Below are 20,244 nucleotides of genomic sequence, written 5' to 3'. Positions count from 1 at the left end.
AATACCTGTTTAGACATGAGAGGCAACAAAATTTGGTTGAGAATGAATTAACCTTTTGTACTCTTTCTTAGAAATCTGAATAACATCCTTCAGGACAGCTGAAGTATATCCATTAAAAGCAAGTATAACATATGTTGTTGTAAGACTAGTGGATGCTTTTACACCTTTTTTGGCTCAATCAGGTTTACCATGTTTATCCCAATAATATCTAGTGTAATCTTTTTTCTATAAAAAACACATAACCTGTCACGACCTTTGCCCTTCCTATTGTATTTTGCATGTGCGATCAGAGCAGAATGTTCAAGATCAGTACTAGGAGCAGACCAAGTGAGAGAAGCAGATTGTATACGTGAGAAAGTAGACTGAAGAGTAGGCATACTGTTGCCTCTAAGTAATTGGCTCCGAAGAGTGTTCTATTGATCATTCAAAATCATTAAAAAACCACACACAAATAAATTTTTTCATTGACGTTTTTTAGTTTCTAAATTAATAGAGAGGGGCTGGAGTTCACAGAATTCATTAATATTTCCTTTATAGGCAGCAAAAAATTTCAAAAAGTGAACTCTCACCTTGTTTATTATCAACAAGTTGTTGGAATAAAGAAAAGATACATGAGTTATTACCATCATTAGAAAATATCTCCTTGATGACACTCCACATCTCTTTAGCAGTTGAAGCAAAACTAACAAAGGTTGCTATTTCAAATTCCAAGAAATTTAGCATCCATGTATTCATTATGCAATCAAATTGGCGCCATGAAGAATACTTCTTATCTGAATAATTTGGCATATTTTCTACAAGATGATGATTGTACCTTAGGAATCCAACAAGGTACGAAAAGCTTGGTAGCAAAGTGCATAATTTCTTCCACTAAACTTTACTATTGTACCAACATAAGCTTGCCGATTTGGAATAGATAGGCTATCTGTCATCTTAGATCACAAACATAAGTGATATAAAATACACAACCTCAAATGCAGAGACACAAGTGATCAATCACACAAGATGAATCTACCCTCATAACAAATAGGGAAAAAAAGAGAAGGAAAAAGGATTAAGAGGCATCTAGGGTTAGGGTAGAACATGTTCTAATACCATGTAATTAGTATAGAGAGTTTATATTTCACGTAAGTCTTTAGGTTACAACTTAGTCTTATATATATATATAAAGGAAGACAACTTATATAAAATAAATACAAATCAACCTATAGAAGAAGAACTCATTCTGTAGTCCTAATTTAATACGTCACTAATAGTTTATTAACTTATATTCATCAAACATGTACTAAATATTCATTGTGTAAATATTAAATGTTCATTATTTATTAATTTAATTTTGTTGAAAAAATATGTGTACCACAATATAAATATTTGTAGTATAATATTAACTTGATATTTTTTTATTTACTAACTGTAAAGGCGATTTATATTATACCTAAGTTATATATATCCATTTGAATGAATTAATGACAAATATCCAAACTAATGATGTTATGCCCATAAATGATGAATGCTTATGTCAATTACAAAAATGTTTCAATATGCATGCCAAAAATAATAAAAACTTTCATAAAGAATCAATATCTCATTTGAAAATATTGATAAACATTATATATATAGACAATGACCATTACAGTACCATATAATGGATATTAAGATTAACAGTAATGAATATTACATCTAATGAACATTATACATATAGAAAATGAACATTTTAGTACATGTAAATGAATAAAAAGCACTAATACGTATATGGTCCAATAAATTTTTTTTGACATGTGTTACTGTATTTTGACACATAGAATCTTCACTTTTGACACGTATATTTATTATTGATACATAGAATTCAAATTTATATATAGTTTTATAATTTTTCTATTAATTGATTGATAATTTTTATTTTATTGTATTAATAGAATCTTAAAATATAAATAATTAAAAAGATTAAAATTCTATATATAATTTTATTGTATTAAAGATATTTAATGTCTTATTATTTTTAAAAATATTAAAAATAATTATAAAATATTAAAATTTTATTTAATTTATATTATTATTTATAATAAAATAATTAAGACAATCGTACAACACACTGATAAATGACTATAAGTGGTGTATATAAAATTATAATGAAACATATTAATTAATAATGGACAATAATATATATACAAATAAAGAGGTTCTATAATTCAATTTACATAAATAAAACAAATAATTATAAAATATTTAAAAAAATTTAAACTCGTAATATAATTTAAGTAAATAAAATTAAAAATTAAATATACACTAATTAAATTTAATTACCTAATATTTTTAAGAAATAAAAACTAATTAATCTGGTCTAACTGGGTTAATTTTAACTAATTTAAACTAATCTAAAAATTACCTAATAATTTTAAAAAATAAAAGAATTGATTAATTTAGTCTAACTGGTGTTGGTTTTTAATAATTTAAACTAATCTAGAAATTCTATAACTTATTAATAGTTGTTCAGTTCAAATGAAAAAAAAATTACTAAAATTTAAAAAAAAAAATTAAAAGATCCAAAAACAAGTAAAAAGAAATAAGTAAAAGTTAAAGCTCAAAATAAAAAAACACAGTAACTAATAATTTCAATAGTAATCAATAATTTCAAATAGCACACGTAAAATAACACGTTTTTCCAAAAATATCATCGATAACACATCTTTCCAAAAACATCATTGTATGGACTCCTAAACCATATAACTGCATGATTCAGAGTTCATGCTATAATTTGCCTTCTCCCTCGCACTTTTATATATATTATAATAATAAAAAATTCTGAATTTAAATTAAATTAAATTAAAATATAGACAGGTAATACTCTTAGGATTTTTAGTTAAACTACTGTAAGATTGTAAACAGAACTTATTGACTGATCCCTGTCCAAATATGATAAGGTTAAAAAATGAATCAATGAATTGGAGTTCTTGGATAGCTAAAAATGTTAATACTTTTAAGAGCGTTGAAAGAAAAGAAATGAGAAAATAAAATATGTTGAAGCACTTCAATAACAGATCCAAACTGTCGATGAATTCCCAGAGGGTGCAACAACAATATAAGCAGGCTCAGGCAAGTTCTATAAAACTAAGGTGGAAACAAAATTTACTATCACTATTTTCGTGCCAATAAATTCAACTAAGGTGGAAACAGAATTTACATCACCATTTTCGTGCCAACAGATTCAGTGACACTCCAAAATAACATTTGGTAATCTACACTAAATTCTTTTCTATAATTTTCAGTTAATGGTTGGTTGCTCCTTAAATTATGCAGATTGAAAATTCCATGGAATTTTTCAATTTTCTAAAGCACAGTCAAAAAGCTCTATCATGCAAAGGTACAATACACTGCACCTTGTAACAGAACTTCATGGCCATTCTAAATGTCCTGTGCTGTTCACAATTATATTCCAAGCGCCTTCAGCAATCTCATCAAATAATTGATCCCAGCCCCAACTAGAAAACCCCAAGAAAAACCAATAGTCAGTTATGGATTGATTTCCTAATTTAAGCTGTTCAATTTCCTGAAGTGTGGCCGGTTGATCGAGAAAGTAGATTCCTGGTGCAACTTCTGGGTACTGATCTTCAACTGCTCTTCTAGTTAAAGCAACAAGAGGCATTCCACGTTTTATAAGTGGACCACCAAATGAAAGAGGAGCCTCTTTTAACAGTTCAAATCCTTGGTCCAGATTTTCCAGAGACTCCCATCTGATAGGCTTATTATATATCAGACCTTTAAAGCGGGTATTTTGATCTTCCTTCACAATAAGAATCATCGAGTTATCAAATGGCTGCATAGTAAGTTTTTCAGTAGCAACAAGGATTGAACCAACTGCCAGAGTAACTGTTTCGTGCAAATGTTTGGATATGTACGATCTGATCCGATTATTCTGAACAGTTCCCTTTGGTTTCCAGTTCTTTAACAGCACTTCATAGGATTTGTCCTTTTCAATCGGAGCTTCTTCAGAATATGTGGATGCCAATGCATCTTTAACATGATTCCGGCTTCTTTTATCAGCTGCAGGCCATAAAATCCCTACAAGACAAGAAAACAATCTTCTCCTGAGAAAAAGAAGCAAGTGCACAACATGACAATCTTAACTCCTTGTATACGGCGTAAGTAAAACTCAAAAGCGAAAGTCAAATGTTACAGCAGTGATTCTAAATTGAAGTCTCCTCAATATGATAGCTTACAAATAGAAAGATTTTAGAAAATGTTTTAATTAAATTACCAAGTGCCTCAATACAAACAACAAATTGTCACTGAACCCATTTAAAAAATGCAAAAAGATAACCGTGTTTCAATCAAATTTATAAAATTACTCAATTTTACTTCTGTTCTGAAAGGTCAACATTACCAAATGGCTTAATTATTAAATTATTTCGACTTTTTCATAATTAAACCCATGCTTTTAATTTTTTTTTTAAATACTTTCAGATGGTGGGTTTGACAATGACATGGCAAAATTTTTATTTTTTTAAAAAAGCTACATTAGAAATAACAGTCAGAACAGCAAACAACCGGCAATTTTACACACATGAAGTATTATATATCTTCCATGTGATATCACATTTAAATTGAACCTAAACGTGAATTAAAACAAAAAGGCGGTTACAATCTCAGATCTAAAAGCAATTGGATTACTTGCAGCACTGGTACGGCCACGGTGGTGGATGAGGAGGCAGGTGATTACGAAGACGAAAGTTGAGAAGCTGCTTCATGAGCTGAAGCTACTGCTACAGAAGGCAATGGCATCAGCTTTTGGAGTTATAAGAGAGACATAGAAGAATCAATCAAACAATGGAATGACTCAGTTTTGCTAGTGGGAAGAGAAGGGAAATTTCCTAAACTATCTCTCCTTATTTTTGGCTAGTGGATCTATTTAGTTACTATAGCTGATGCTTAATATCTTCCTTAGATTTCCTTCACTATTTTTCTTTAATTATGGCAAGTAGGGTAGCCTACCCTCTCTTGTAACTTGCTTAAATGTTAATTCTCTTATGGAATAAAACAAGCAAAAATTCTTCAAGGTTTGAGAACTCCTAAAGTTCAGAGATTGTAGGATTCTCTCTATTGAGCCCCTTTAAGTGTTATTCATGGCCACATATCTTTCAGGCTAAGGAATGGGAAACCTTTCTTCTATTACATGAATCCAATTTTCATTTCATCCGGGAAAAGCCATCTTTTTCTCAACAATGCCTTTGTCATTTGATCCAATAGCGTTCCGTTAGATAGGAACAGATTTGATAAATACTGATAACTCTCGGATAGAGTATTCGAACGGAGAAATCCATTAGATAATGAACTATTGGTTCTAAGCCATCTCTGGCGATGAATCAACAATTCGAAGTGCTTTTCTTGCGTATTCTTGATAAACCAGCATTTATATATAGATGTTCGAAAAGGTAGATATTCTAGCAAACATCCTTCATTTGCTTTCAATCCTATGGCAAATCATAGACCCATAACCCGACCCCAAATGTAGGACTGTAACAACTTGGTATTAGAGCAACCAGTTATCGGTGATTCCTGAAGTTTACAGCAGCAGCTGGAGGCGTCAATAAAGATGTATCAAGATGAAAAATTATGCGCAGCTGAAGATAAGGCTCATAAGGACAAGGACTTGACCAAGAAACTGGAGGATTTATCCCAAGAAATTGCAGCAAAAGACAAAAGTAGCGCGAGTGGAGGCAGAAGTGACAGACTAGCAGAGCGAAATGACAGTTTTGGCCAAACTGAGGGCCGTCCTTGTGTACCAAGGTATTCCAAGCTAGAATTTCCTTGAATACAGTGGACAAGATGACCCTCTAGGCTGGTTCAATAGGTGTGAGCATTTTTTTCACCATCAGCGCATTGTTGGAGGAAGATAAGGTGGGTCTGCTTCCTTTCATCTTGAGGGTGACGCACAATTGTGGTTTCTAAAGTTGGAAAGTGACCAACCTCATTTGAGTTTGGATGATTTTAAACAACAATGCAATCTAAAGTTTGGCCCACCTATTCATAGTAATAAATTTGGAGAACTAGCAAAACTAAAACAAAATGGGACAGTGATGGAATACCAATATTGTTTTGAGCAACTTACAGCTCGCGCGAGCCCTTCAGACACGAAGTGGAATAATTCATTAGTGGTTTTTAAGATTATATTGCAATAGAGGTAGAGATTCAATGCCTAACTAGCTTGACTAGTTCAACGAGTTTGGCCTGTTTATACAAAGGCAGGGAGGGTGGCGAATAGCCTTCCACCTATTCCACGAAATGCCAACACCACCAATCCGGTTGGGCTACATATGGTGAAACGTCTCACTAGGGCAAAGATGGAAGAGAGACACAATAAGGGGCTATGTTTCAATTGCCACTAGCATTATGTAAAAGGGCATCAATAAAAAAGGTTGTTCTCCATGGAAATTTGGGATAGAAAACGAGCTGCTCGAGGTGGAAGGAGGCTATGATGAGATAACATTTGAACCCAAAATTTCTATCCATGTTATTATAGGCATACGTGCTCCACAAAGTATGCAAGTTAAGGGCAGTGTAGGAGGATGGCCGCTGCTTGTGTTAATAGACTCCAGAAGCACCCACAACTTTGTTGATGAAGCTTTAGAGGAACAACTTAGGGCTCCTGTAGATCAATGGGACATCCCACAAGTATTGGTGGCTAATGGAGAACGAGTTTGCAATTTAGATAAATGGAAAAAATCTCAATTGCAATTGGGTAATCAGAAATTTAACATTGAATATTTGTGCTACCTTGTGTGGATTTGATGTTGTGTTGGGTGTATATTGGCTGCACACTTTGGGTCCAATACATGGGATTTTTTAGTTATGAAGATGACATTTACGAGAAGCTGGTCATTGGTGGAATTAGGAGGAATTAAGACAGCCGTCCTAACTCAATCAATACATGTCTTGCAGCATTAATAGAGATAGATAAAAAATTAGAGTTGTAACAATTGGTTGTTGAATTTAAACCAATATTCGTTTCCACCATCATAACTGCCTCCTAAGTGCAACCATAAATATTGAATTGTGCTAAAGCCAGGTACAAGTTTGATTGTGGTTCGCCCTTAACGCTATTCACATCTTCAAAGTATGAGATTGGGATGCAGTGTGCTTAAATGTTGCAAAAGGGCATTATCTGCTGAAGTCAGTTTCCTTTTTCATCCCTGGTGCTTTTAGTTAAAAAACATGATGGTACATGGCGATTTTGTGTTGGCTATAGAGCCTCGAACGCAAAGATCGTGAAAGATGAATTTCCAATCCCTGTAATTGAAGAGTTAGAAGAATCACATGGTGCCCGATATTTCACTAAGCTTAATAAGACTTCTGATGAGTCCAAATTATACATAGTTAATTTAGAATTTTTGGAGCTTATTTTGCATTATTCTTTGTTTAATTTGATGAATATTATAATTAATTAGCTCACTTTGATGTATTTGTAAAGTTTCAGGCAACTTTGAACTAAAAATGAAGTTTCGGGGTCAAAATGCCAAAGAAAAAGTTTAGGGACCAAAGTGCAATTTGTTAGACCAAGTCCGTTGATGGGCGGGAATCTCGCAAGCTGGTGGGGAGGGCAACCAAATTTCAAGGTTGTTGTGAGTGCAGAGGCCCCCCTTGGGCACTGGAGGTGTCGCTAAGGGGCTGTGTGACCTAGCGGGGATTGCCAGGCGGTTTTTAGTCTAATTTTCAGTATTTGTTTTAGGTATTTTTTTTAATTTTGGATATAAAATTAGGGGTTTTAAATGGGATACTATTTAAAAGATGGCGGAGGTGATAGTCTATCTCTATACACATCTCACAAATTAGTTTTTTCATTTTCAAATAACATTAATCATTTTTAAGGCACACTCTCATAAAGATTGAGGATTATTTGGAGTTTGGAGTTTGGAGATTAAAGACCATCAACCCTCATCCTTTGGAGAATTCTACTCTTAGAGGAAGCTTTAATTTAATTTCTTAATCATTAGGGTTAATTTACTAGAAATATCATCTATGTTTAACCTAATATTGAAATTAGAGTCTAATTATATCATTAGATTGAGTAATTAGGAAAAAAGAACATCACCATTTTATCTATTTCTCTGCTCTTAATTCAATTAGAAAAGGTTAATATAAGTGAAACTAAATACCATTCATTTCATATAGTTTTCACAAAATCATTTGCATAATTTATTTTCACTTTATTGCTTAGTTATTTTATAATTTTGAATCACATCACAAATTGGATTTGAGTGTTTAGATTTACAATTTTAGTATTGTCAATTTAAAAATTAGTTAATATAAGAGATTTGCTACAATTGGTTCCTTGAGATCAACCTTGGGGTGTCTTAACCTATATTATTATACGGTTTGTGCATTTACGAGTATTGATACGAGTCTGTCAACTTCTTTTTATCATCAAATACAAATGAATGAGGCTGATGTAGAGAAAAAAGCTTTTCGGACTCATCACGGACATTTTGATTTCAAGTAATTCCTTTCGGCCTTACTAATGCTCCATCCACTTTCCAATCCTTGATGAACGAGGTATTTTGTCTATATTTAATAAATTTTTCCTAGTTTTCTTTGATGATATCCTTGTGTGCAGCAGGACTAGGCGGAGCATATGGCACATCCCCAAACTATTTTTTCTGTCTTTTTGGAGCAGCAACTGTTCTTAAAGTAATCTAAATGCTTGATTGCTCAAAGTCATACTTGGGGCACTATTTCAATTGAGGGGGTGTCTGCAGAAAATATTAAGGTGGAGGCAATGCTCCATTGGCTAAAAGCCAATATCATCCAAAGATTAAGAGGTTCTTTTAGATCTCATTGGGTATTATCGCAGATTTGTGCAGGATTATGGTCAAATTGCAGCCCCATTACACTGTATGTGGCGTGGCATGCTTGTTCTTTGATCATATTTTTAAGTTGCATGGTTTATCAAAGACAATTGTTATTGATCGAGATGTTGCCTTTACTAGTATTTTTGGTTAGAATTGTTCCGTTTAAGTGGCACCAAGTTGTCCTTTAGTTTAGCATATCATCCTCAATCGAATGGTCAAACTGAAATGGTCAATCGTACCATTGAAATTTATTCAAGGTTGCTTTACAACTGACAAACCGAAACCGTGGGTTACTTGGCTTGCTTGGGCTGAATATTGTTAAAATACTAGCCATCATTCTTCTTTGCAAACTACACCTTTTGAAGTCGTTTATGGTCAACCTCAGCCTCGCCTTCTTTCCTGTCGTGCTAGTACTGCTATGTTGGAGGTTGTTGATCATGAATTGCATGCTAGGGTTATTGCTTTGGAGGAATTGCATGGCAGATTATTGCAAGCTCAACAAACCATGAAGGCTTATTATGATTCTCATCATCGAGATGTTTCTTTTCAGGTGAAGGATTTGGTTTTGATGAAGTTGCATCCTTGTCGCTTCCTTTCTTTGGTTGCTAAGAGGAATCGCAAGCTTGCTCCAAGATCTTATGGTCCATTTCGCATTTTGGAGAGGATTGGATCAGTTGCTTATAAATTGGAGTTGCCTTCCACTATGAAAATTTACCTTGTTAACCATGTGTCTTGTTTAAAGAAATTTATTGGTGAATTGGATAAAGTGCAGCCATATTTGCCTAAGGTGGATTCGGGCCTTAAACAGCCCTTTCCTCGGGCCATTCTGGATTTATGGGTCAAGGGGCAAACAACGCAAGTTTTGGTACATTGAGGTGGCCTTTCTCCAGCAGAAACTTCTTAGGAAGATGTGGATTCTCTAAAGCAGCAGTTTCCTTCACTTGCAATTGCGTATAAGTGCATTTCTAAGGGGGAGAGTGATGTTATAGCCGGAGATAGAGCCCCCTAACTCCCCAAAACCACTCTTGGTATACAAGAGATTCTCACATGGAAAGAGAAGGTAAATTTCCTAAACTATCTTTCCTTGTTTTTGGCTAGTGGATCTATTTAGTTTTTATAGCTGATTCTTAAAATCTTCTTTGTTTAGTTTTCCTTAATTATTTTCTTTAACTATGGCAAGTAGGGTTCATGGTTTGGAGACTAGTTTACCCTCTCTTATAACTATTTAAATGTTATTTCCTTATGGAATAAAACAAGCAGAAATTTTTTCAAGGTTGTGAACTTCTAAAGTTCAGAGATCAAATGGTTCTCTCTATTGAGTCCTTAAGTGCAATTTAACATAGGTCGGAAAGGTAGACTTTCCAGCAAACACTCTTCACTTGCTTTTGATCCCGTGGTAAATAGACCCATAACCCGATCCCAAACACAAGACCCTAATAGCTTATGCGAGATTTGATTCGACCAAACGATGTCATATGCTTCTTCAGTTAACTCAATGGTGAAGGAAAGATTTGAAGCCATTGGATGAACATGAGCTGAAACCATCTTGAACCTTTAAGCATCACCAAAGGTCTTGCTTGAAAAGAGAACATTTTGATTAGAGGAAATGCTGACTCAGTTTTCCTTTTCAAAATTTTTGCCATGTCATGTCCAAAACTCCACCTCCGAAGAATATTTTTGAAAAAAATAAATTAAAGTATAGGTTTGATGTTATGAAAAATTTGCAAAATTTGCTAGAATTGTTAAAACGTAGAAAGTTCAGGGATTCATCGATATCAGGTCGACTAGAATTTTGGATATTGGAAAAAGAATTTGTAAACCTTCTACCAAATAAACATATTATTTGACTAAAGTTTTTCTTACTAAATTTAGCAATAGTGACTTTATTACAACAAGCCATGGATGAGATAAATCTAGCACACAAGTACTGCTATCAAATTCAGCATGCAATTTGAATAAATTCATGATAAACAAAAAACAGGCAATATTCAAACAAAATAATATTCATAATTAACATTTCAGGAAGTTCTCCAAATCTGCAGAGCAAGCGCGTTTTAGTTTGCACAAGGCACTAAGGGATTGATTAGACTGCATGCAAAAGAATGCGCCAAAAAACCTGTAGGATAAATTATAACCTTGTTTACACAAGTAATTTTTGGCCCTCGAATTAGTGAGATTTTTTGGTTGATTGCAGGCGTGGCACTAGTGCGAGGCACCTGAACCATTGTTGAAAATTGAATGCGCCTTTCTGACTTCTAATCAAGAGATTGTGCGAAAAGACCTAAGGGAAATGACAATTGGTTCTTAGCTCAACTAATACTGCTTCACTTAATCCTAGTGAAATGAAAATTTTTTAAGCTAAAGGATTTCATATCTAATGAGCTGCGGAAAAGAGTGTTTAATAAGCTGAAGAATTGAAAATAAAAGCTAAGGAACGGAATCTAATAAAAGTGAAAGCTAGGAAATTGAATTAAGGAAAACTATGTTAAAGAGCTACTGGAGTAAAATTAATCAAAGTAAAAGCAACAATAAGCTACGGAAATTCTTTATGATTAATGGAAATAAATCTAAGCTAAAGAAACAAAGAAACTACAAGAAAATTGAAATAATTAATAAGCTACAGTATTTAGAGAGTTGTTATAGAGAAAGTATTTTGCTTTTTGTGATAATGATTGTTGGTTCTTGCTACTGATTGTTGGTCCTTTGATAATGATGGTGCAGAACTTGAGGTAAGCTCCTCAATTTGCAATTTCATGATGTAGCTACCAGGTTGAATGTGATTAGAAATTATGAAAACTCCATTCAAGTTTCTAAATTTCCATGTTCATAGCAGAGAAAAATATGGCCGACCTGATAAATACCTAACTAAATAGTCATGGCCATATAGAAAATTAATCAATTCCCTTCAACTCCCAAAAATCAATTTCATATATTGACATGATATTGAAAGTTTCTTCCTGACAAAAGAGAGTACCTTTTTCACTGATGAGATGTTGAGAGCAGCTTCCATTATGAGCTATAAACTTAATAATATTAGTTATTGTCATGTCTCCTTCATAAGGAACAACAGTCTTCCTTTCTGCCGGAAATAATAATAGAGTGGGATAAACTTCCCTCTGCATTCTCCCAACACACAAAAGAACAGTAAGTAAATTCACAGGTTAACTGAAAACTTTCCATAACTGATAAAATAACCACATAACAAAATTAAGGTTTCCAAGCAAAGTGAGATTATTAATTCATATTTATATAGATCCAGAAGTAACTAAGAAAATTAGCGCTAATAAAATGTAAGTAACAAAAATTAATGCCAACAAAAACAAAGTAACAATTTACAAACATAGGAAGGAAAAATAACATGTTAAATTTCACAATGAACTACAATGCCATTAAATGATGTACAGCATTCTTTTACAACTTCATCAAAATAGAAGTCAAGGGCTGAATGCTGTTTGCTTTGGTGAAGGACGGATTGACAGATTAAATCTAAGAGGAAATTCCTTGTAGCATATCGTCCACTTCTACCATAATTCTTAAAGAATAAACACAATAGTAGATAAAAAAAAAAGTTAGAGCAGTGGAGGAATTAACTTAAGGTCTCTTGTTTTGAGCTAAGTGGAACTACATGTATACAAATATAGCAATACAAGGGGCAGTGAGAAAAGAGGGATTTATTTTGGTTAAAGTACAGCTTTTGAAAAACATATTTTCAGTACCTAATGTGATACGGGAGAATGAGGAAAATATCGATCTTAGGATTAAATCAGGGGCAGGATTATAGAAACAGAAAAATGCAACAACAGTCATCAATAAGTAATACATGTTCATATTATTTCTTTTCTTATTAATCAAAGGTGACGTATTAAGAGAGAGGCCACAATATTACATAGTAAATGTTTGAAATCTTTGTGCAAAACTGTGGAGGTACTGGCTAAGAAGTGCAGAATACCAGTTCAACACTTGGATACAAGAATCATAGCCATTATTTTTGTTTTTTAGGAAATTGTTTTCGGGCTAACGGCCAAATATTCCAAACAATTGTGTTTTTCACTTTTTACCAGAAGATCTAATTTTGGCAATTTTAGCCTGATTCAGCTTATTGGTGGCAACCACATCCAATCAGTGAAAATTGGGAAAAGAAATTATCTTTAGAATAAACAAAAATAAATTATAACAATTGTTATCCTTTTTAATGTTCCTTTCCTATTCATTGTCCCCTCCTCTCATTACTTTTACTATCCCCTTCCCTTATCAAGGCCATGCCATGCACTAGCACATGCTATAAGCGGCCACTTCACTGGACCCCCTCCAATTAATCCATTTTCAATCGTCACATGAGGGAATACTTATTGCCTTGAGGTGCACAAGTGATTCGTTTTCCTTATCTCCCAATTCTATATACCAGAAATTCGGGTGACATTGAGAGAGGAGCAGCAATATTCTGAGCTTTGTGAAAGTTAAGCCATTTGGAGTAGCACCAATCAACTTTTTCTCTAATTTTCTCTTTCTCATTCTCCTCTTTCCTTACCAAAAGGACTCTTTTCTTCCCCTCATAACCTCACTAGAGTGGTACCTGATTCCACAATGAATCATAGTTTCATTTTTGTTCTTATTTGTTTTTTAATTCTCCAATCTTTTTCTTCTCTAAGTTTAGGGTATTGCAAGTTTTAGAAAAGGGGAGACGGAGAGAGGTTAGGAAGAGAAAAAGGAAAAGGATCGTCAACAAAGCCATTCAAGTGTTTTGCATATTCTTATCCAAGAGTTACGCATGTGAAGCGCCAGAAATATGTAAAATATATTGCTAACCCAATAGCATGAGTTTCATAAGGAATCTAGAGCTGGTAACTGGAGACAAAAGATCTTCTTTTTACAGAGATTAAATTCGAAAAGTATTGATTATTTCTCATTCTAAACACTAATAAAATATATTTTCTTTCTCTTTTTCTAATTGTGCCAAGTTGGACATAATTGCAATTTGCAACCAATCAGTAAAGTCATGATAAAATTGCTAAAACTAAAAATTTTGGTGAAAAGTGGAAGAACAAAAAAATATATTATTTTCCATTAAGGAGGAATAATTAATTATAGAATGGTCTTTATTAAATTAAGTTTATGTTAAAAGCTATGAGAGTAATATCATTAAATCTATTCAAATCACTTATCCTAGAATATCTGCCGTTTTAGAAAAGTAAGTCAAAAGAAAATGCAATCCAATAATTATGCTCAAATATTAAGAAAATGAAAAAGGTCCATTATCAGGGAATAACGAATTTAAAAGATATACCACCGGTAAAAGTTTGATGCAGATTCTCTCAGAGGCATACCTGATTTGTTGAATTTAGAATCAAACTGCAATCATTCAATGTACAATCCATTAAAAAGATTTTGGGAAGCTTCATAATGACATTCTTCAGGTTATCTGTCACATGTATAACAAGTTAACAACTTGTCAAATTTGTTATCAATTCATAAAAAAGGCATTTAACACATTGAACTTGGTTAAAAAAGGTTCAAAGAGCACCATAAAAAAGTAGAGGCTAGTTAACCATCTAAACTTATTTGGGAGAATATTTGACAAGGGGCGGAAGGTTAATGGAGGTTAACCATTTATAGCCCTTTAACTACTAATATCCAAGTTTAGTTCAAACAGATCATAAGAGTTTAACCAATATGCAGTTGAAGAGAGAAATATGAAGGGTTAAAGTTTTGCCGTGTACCACTTTAGCCTCTCACCTTTCCAAGATAGGAAAAGGTTAATCAACTAGCATTTACTTTCATCCTTCTAACTTCTCTCTCTATTAGAATGTCACTCCCAAAACTCCCATACAAAGTGTAAACTTCCTTTTGTTCCCCAATCAGCAAACTTTTTGGAAAAATAGCAGAAGTCTGTCACATAAACCTTAAATATTTTTCCATCATCAACAATTTAAGGGAGAAAAGGAAATTCCAAGATTTCACTCTTAACCAAGAGACATAATAGATATGGCCATACTTAATACTTTAGTTGGTTCTTCATATTTTATCTCAAAATTATCAACAGTTATAACACCTAATGCCTGCTATATATCAAGTAGACGCCTAGCTGCTCCAGCGATAATATACTTCAGAAGTATTCCTTCAGAAAAGCTCATATTCAACCTTATAACTTCTAATAAGTCAAAAGAAACCCTAAACCTTCCCTGGTCCAGTCTGCAACAGGTACTTAAAAACCAGACCGTCGTTTTCACTTTCCTACATAAAGCAATTAAATATACATTCACTTTCAAAACCAAATTCCAAAAGCATATCTAATCATGAGAAGCAATCAATGCACTGTAGAACAGGACTTACCACCACCAAGCGCTGTTTCCCCATTCCAAGTTCCTGTCTTCAACATGTTCATGTATCCTTTCAGGGCCCAAAATACTTCACGAACAACTAACTCCATTCTCTGGCAAAATCCACACCAGCTATTGCTAAAAAGGACCATCACATCCTCCTTCCAAGCAGGGAAAGCATTGTCATTACCAGATTGATTAAAACCAAGAACCTTCTCAGAGAAAGTTTGAGCTGTAACATGAGGGATAGAATCTGCCTCATGGAAATCCTTATTGACAAATGGAGGACGTGTTCCTTCCCTAGGATTTTCAGGTGCAGGTTCCGAGCGTTGATATGGAATAAGAATTCCATTAAGAAATTTATGAAGAGCATCCTCTAGCAAAGCATAGCTGAAATTGGCATGCGCAGGAGAAACATAATGCTGCTGGGAAATGGGATCAATTATTACCAAAGATGGAATCCTTGACTCGCCAGTCAAAGCTCTCAATAACTGGTAGTTCCCATCAGAAAAATAAAAAGATCCCACAAAGCTTTGAAACTGAAGCTGTGGTTCCTCCAACTGATCCACTTCGGTGGAACTTCTTTCTTCAGTCTTTAAACTGTCTACAATACCTAGCCCATCATCTGACACAAGTTGGTCAGTCTTTACAGAAAATAAATGCATGTTTGTGTCAGTATATGTTTTCTTCTCTTCATCGTCCTGGGAAGAGTATTTAACATCTGTAGGTTGTAATCCCTCATTTTGATCCAAAGCAGAATCTTTCTCCAGATCGACACTAGTACTGGCAAGGGATTCCTCAGATGGTACAGCTGAAGTTTGCATAGACTCCTTAGGTTCTGATGATAATTCATCTGCTAGTTTAATGTCAATATCATCAGATAAAAGTTGGAAACCCACCTCCTTTGCAACTGAGCTTAATTTAGCTTCCTTCTTTTGCTGAAGAAGGTAAGTAAAGATTTCATGCAAGGAACTACCTTGCAAGTCTGAAGCTATATTATCTAAGATAGCATTTTTACCCTCATTTACAATCATGATAGACATCTGCTGCTGGAACTTAAGCTTTTGAGTCACTGGAGATAGCTTTAACCTAGGATGTGCAAATATACTTCTACGCTCTAGAAATGCTAGGGCAGAGGATCTTTCAGACTTGTCACCATTTTGCTGAGCCATCTGGTCTGAATTCTGATATGTTAGAGCTAATTTTCTTAATTCACCAAGAGCTTCCTTACTCTTCCTTTTAATTTCAGACAAGTTGGAGAATCTGTCCACAAATAGAATTACCGATGGTCTATTTGCAGGTATAGCAGGATCAAGATCTTGTCCGTTAGCTTCCAGCTACAAGGTGCAAAAGAAATATAGACAACAATAAATATTAAAACTCAAAATTAAAGTCGCAAATAAAAGAGAGAAAGGGAAACAAGGGAAGTACATGAAAAGCAAACATGGAACATCCAATGGCAATAAAATTCCCCTTATATTAACTAGTTTTTTTATTCCACATGTTATGCACGTGAATATCAACAGATGGACTTGTGATTATCCACCTATTAGAAAATAAAACAACTACTAAATTCAAAATAAAATTAAATATTTTTATAGCTACAACTTGACATAATATTTAGAATAAAAAATTTATTCAAATTTTAGTATATCTTTTACAAAATTGATTGACGCATTTATTGTTTGAATCTGACTGTACCCAACTCTAATTCTAATAATTATGTATTTAGTATTTTAATCAAATTGACCTAATTTAAGTACAGACATAGAAAGTAGTTAATGTAATAGAGAAATTGAAATGGTAATTAATTTTTCATAAGAATAATTTTCTAAGCATATACTATAAGTAAGATGGATATAAATATAATATATAATACAGCCAAACTTATGTTTTATTTATTTTTTTGACTTCTAGAATAAGACTTAATTACACTAATATTATTTATTATTAGATTTAAATTAATGATTAAATTAGCCCAATTAACTAAGGAATTAGTAAGTCCCTATTAGTAAATTTATTTGTCCCCTCCCTCCTCCCATTTGTACTTTATATATGTTAATATGTAATTCAAGAATAATAGCTATTTTGAAACTAACTTCAAAAAAAAAAATTAGACAGAGTATGTACCACATAGAGGCTCGTAGAATCATGGTTTTACTTCATAGCAAAGTTCAAAAACAAAAGTGTACAAAGATCATATTCCTTATGAATGGCCAAATCTACAATTGTGCCAACTTCCTTTAAATGCATTTTCGTGTCTCAGTTACACTATAGGCTATAGCAAAGGCATCAAATCCCTTACCCAGCAATAGCAAAGCCGTTAGCTAACCTCGCACATTAAACCTAATAAATATGATACTGAGCCTAAACTGCCTTAAGCCTTTTGCACAATTTGTCGTAATTTTGGGAGTAAATGCAGCAATTTTAATTGATAGATAACATGTAAACCGCTATAAAGTAATGCCCAAAAAAGATCCTGAAGTTGTTAATTTGGTGAAAGTTAGGATTTTTTTACCATTAGTTCCATATAGTATGCAAAAGGTTAACCAAAAGAAACAAACACGTTGGTTTCTTAAACTAAGAAAATAAAAGAGATAGTAACTGCTGCAGTAATCATGCAGCTCCAGTAAGTGCACTATTGTGTTTCTTTAACCAAGTAAGTTTTCCTTAAAAAATTAAGAACTACTAGACAGTCAAACCAACTCCTTTTGAGTGTAATTCATTCTCAAGAATTTTCGCAGACACAAAGGGTTTACAGCTAAACGGTTTACAATAAGAAAAAAATTTATAGTAGTAGTTTAACAATGAATTTAAATTGGCAGGGAAGCAAAATATATAAACATACCTCTGGAACTATTGATTCATGCAACAGTAGAGCAGACTTAAGGTCATCCCCCTCTTTTAGAATCCTTGAACAGCTTGGACATCCATTAAACCAAAGCATTGTTGACCATGAACCAGAATCTCCAATACCAAGAGATGAAAGCAATGATCTTTCTGAAACCAAACCGAACCTATACCTTTCAGAAAGCAGGAAGAATTCTCTTGCAACATTCATAAAGCCAGAAAAGAAAGATTCAAACTGCTGAAACTCTTCATAGGTACAAGAAGACGATCTAACATCAGGCTTTATATCCTCAGCGTCAGTGTCCTGGAGAAAAGCACTGGCATTTACAGAGCTAAACTCCACAAACCAAGGAACTTCACTGAACCCATCTTGGATGCCACATTTTGAATTTTCAATTTCTGTCTCCTGTACCTGAAATATAAGGAACTAAACTTTTGAGACATTTGACTAACTCACTGTACTCGCAAATCAAACTCATAAAAGGTATGCAATCAGAAACTACCAGCCACCTTCGGATTGTCCTTCATTCCAACTGCTGGAATTCCATCAGTCTCTCCACCAGATAAATCCTCTGAAAATCAATAGACAAAAATCAGACTATTTCCCACTTTTATCCTCTATTACACTCAAAAGACTTGTTTGGAGATAAATCATATGCAAGAAATCAATTATTCTAAAATATATTCGTTATGGCATGATTTAATTTCTTTCCAAGTGCATTTCTTTTTGAAGTCGAAAGATTTCAATTCAAGCAATTATAACCTTTCCAAGTATGAGAACTTAAATAGAATTCAACTCCAATGAATACTTCAAAAAAAAAAAAAAAAAAAAAGAAAACAAACCATTTTGAGTTAAATTCTTGTCCATAGCAGCCATCAACTTAGTAGTCCATCCACAAAATTCAAGAAGAAGCACAGCCTTATCACTTGACCCAACAAAACTTGTCAACTCCGCTTCACTATTAATTCCTTCAATAGGGATTTCTTGAGGTGAAACATTAAAATAAGGAACAATAGAAGAGAGTATATTATTAGCAACAAGCCTGCCATGATATTTATAAGGAACAGAGTAATGATAATAAACAGTAGTTGTCGTTCCATCATAAGCGCCAATAGCATCAGCCAACATCTTCTCTTTATTTCTATACAAATACATCAATTTAAGACAGCCGAACTTCTCTTCTTTATTCCTAACCAAAACGCTTATTTCCTTCATTAAAGATCGAGATTCGCCTGACCCTGTTTCGCCAAATGTATTAATGAAACAAAATATTAGTTCAAATTGTAAAACAGTCTTGATAATAAACACATAGAGAAGAGAAGAGAAGAGAGACTACAGGGAACTGAAACTAAGAGGAGGATGTGGGGATGCAGTCTGATCTGAGAAGAGAAGTTGTGTTTGGTCAGCATCTGCCATTTTCCTTTACCGTAGTCTGATTCGAGATTAACAGCTGATGATGATGATGCCAGGATAATGAGCAATGCCAGGAATAGCCTGTTCGGTCCTTTCATCGGTTTAAAGTAGTGTAAAGAATCACCCTCAGCTGTGTTTTCTGAGTTCTCTTCCTCAGTAGGAAATGGGTGGGACAATTTTTGAGGTAATACAATTTGCCCCTCAAATTTTTTTATATTTCACCAGCCGACCTTTCTTTAAAATATTATACAATTCTTTTTTTTTTTAATTCAGAAAAAAGGCCGGCCCTAAATAATAGCCTAGGGCTCAAGTAAGCCTTTATTATTTTTTTATTCCCATTACATGCCATTTTTCTTACGAAATTAGTACATTAATGCCTTTATGCACAGAAACATTAAACGAATATCTATTTTATATATGTAGACTAATAAGACCCACATTATTTCTAGTTTTATGCAATTGATATGGACTAATGGACTCGTTCATTCTTATTGTCGATTCAAATAAACAACTTACCTTATTTTAAATAAATCTCTAAATCAAAGAATGAGACACCCTAAAAATGGACACTTCCAATTCTCTTCATTTCTTTTTATAAAACTTGTAACAGATTCAATTGATTGGTTTTCTTAGTTCTTCTAAGGTTGTAAGTAAGGTGTGAAAGTTGTGATTGATTCATCATTGATGACAAAGCATTATAAGCCAATATGTCATATCCATGAAAGACGGGATTTAACAAGTCTATATTGCACTACAACTTAAAGTCTTAGAAACCGTGTTATGATCGGACTCTATTTGAAGAATCCGACCCAAGCTAGGA

At 33.5% G+C, this 20,244-nt stretch overlaps 1 protein-coding gene across 5 annotated transcripts; it reads right to left on the bottom strand.

Moving 5' to 3' along the window:
- Positions 1-2,986: 2,986 nt before the first annotated feature.
- Positions 2,987-19,619, bottom strand: LOC8276653. Of its 5 annotated transcripts, none has more exons than XM_048377930.1 (8): positions 19,348-19,619; positions 18,854-19,249; positions 18,521-18,582; positions 18,009-18,422; positions 15,174-16,497; positions 14,168-14,262; positions 11,818-11,959; positions 2,987-4,059 (listed from the first exon to the last, which is right to left on the bottom strand). In XM_048377930.1, the coding sequence occupies exons 1-8, from the start codon at positions 19,520-19,522 to the stop codon at positions 3,392-3,394; spliced, it is 3,276 nt and encodes a 1,091-aa protein (XP_048233887.1). In that variant the 5' UTR covers positions 19,523-19,619; the 3' UTR covers positions 2,987-3,391. The 5 variants fall into 5 exon arrangements, with proteins under 5 accessions (XP_048233887.1, XP_048233891.1, XP_048233890.1 ...); XM_048377934.1 differs by having other exon boundaries at positions 4,045-4,085; positions 19,348-19,618; XM_048377933.1 differs by lacking the exon at positions 2,987-4,059 and adding an exon at positions 10,686-11,124 and having other exon boundaries at positions 19,348-19,618.
- Positions 19,620-20,244: the final 625 nt, after the last annotated feature.

Source organism: Ricinus communis, chromosome 8, assembly GCF_019578655.1.
Source record: "Ricinus communis isolate WT05 ecotype wild-type chromosome 8, ASM1957865v1, whole genome shotgun sequence".
Classification (NCBI taxonomy): Eukaryota; Viridiplantae; Streptophyta; class Magnoliopsida; order Malpighiales; family Euphorbiaceae; genus Ricinus; species Ricinus communis.
Note: the sequence above shows the minus strand (reverse complement) of the source record. Positions and strands in the feature narration are given on the sequence as shown.

Bases quoted from the DNA above. Each gene is read 5' to 3' on its own strand.
- LOC8276653 (XM_048377930.1), bottom strand. From the start codon at position 19,522: ATGAAAGGACCGAACAGGCTATTCCTGGCATTGCTCATTATCCTGGCA. The intron at 18,423-18,520 runs GTGGCTGGTAGT...CTTATATTTCAG, and splicing joins GAATGAAGGACAATCCGAAG to GTACAGGAGACAGAAATTGA. The intron at 16,498-18,008 runs GTATGTTTATAT...TGCACCTTGTAG, and splicing joins ATGAATCAATAGTTCCAGAG to CTGGAAGCTAACGGACAAGA.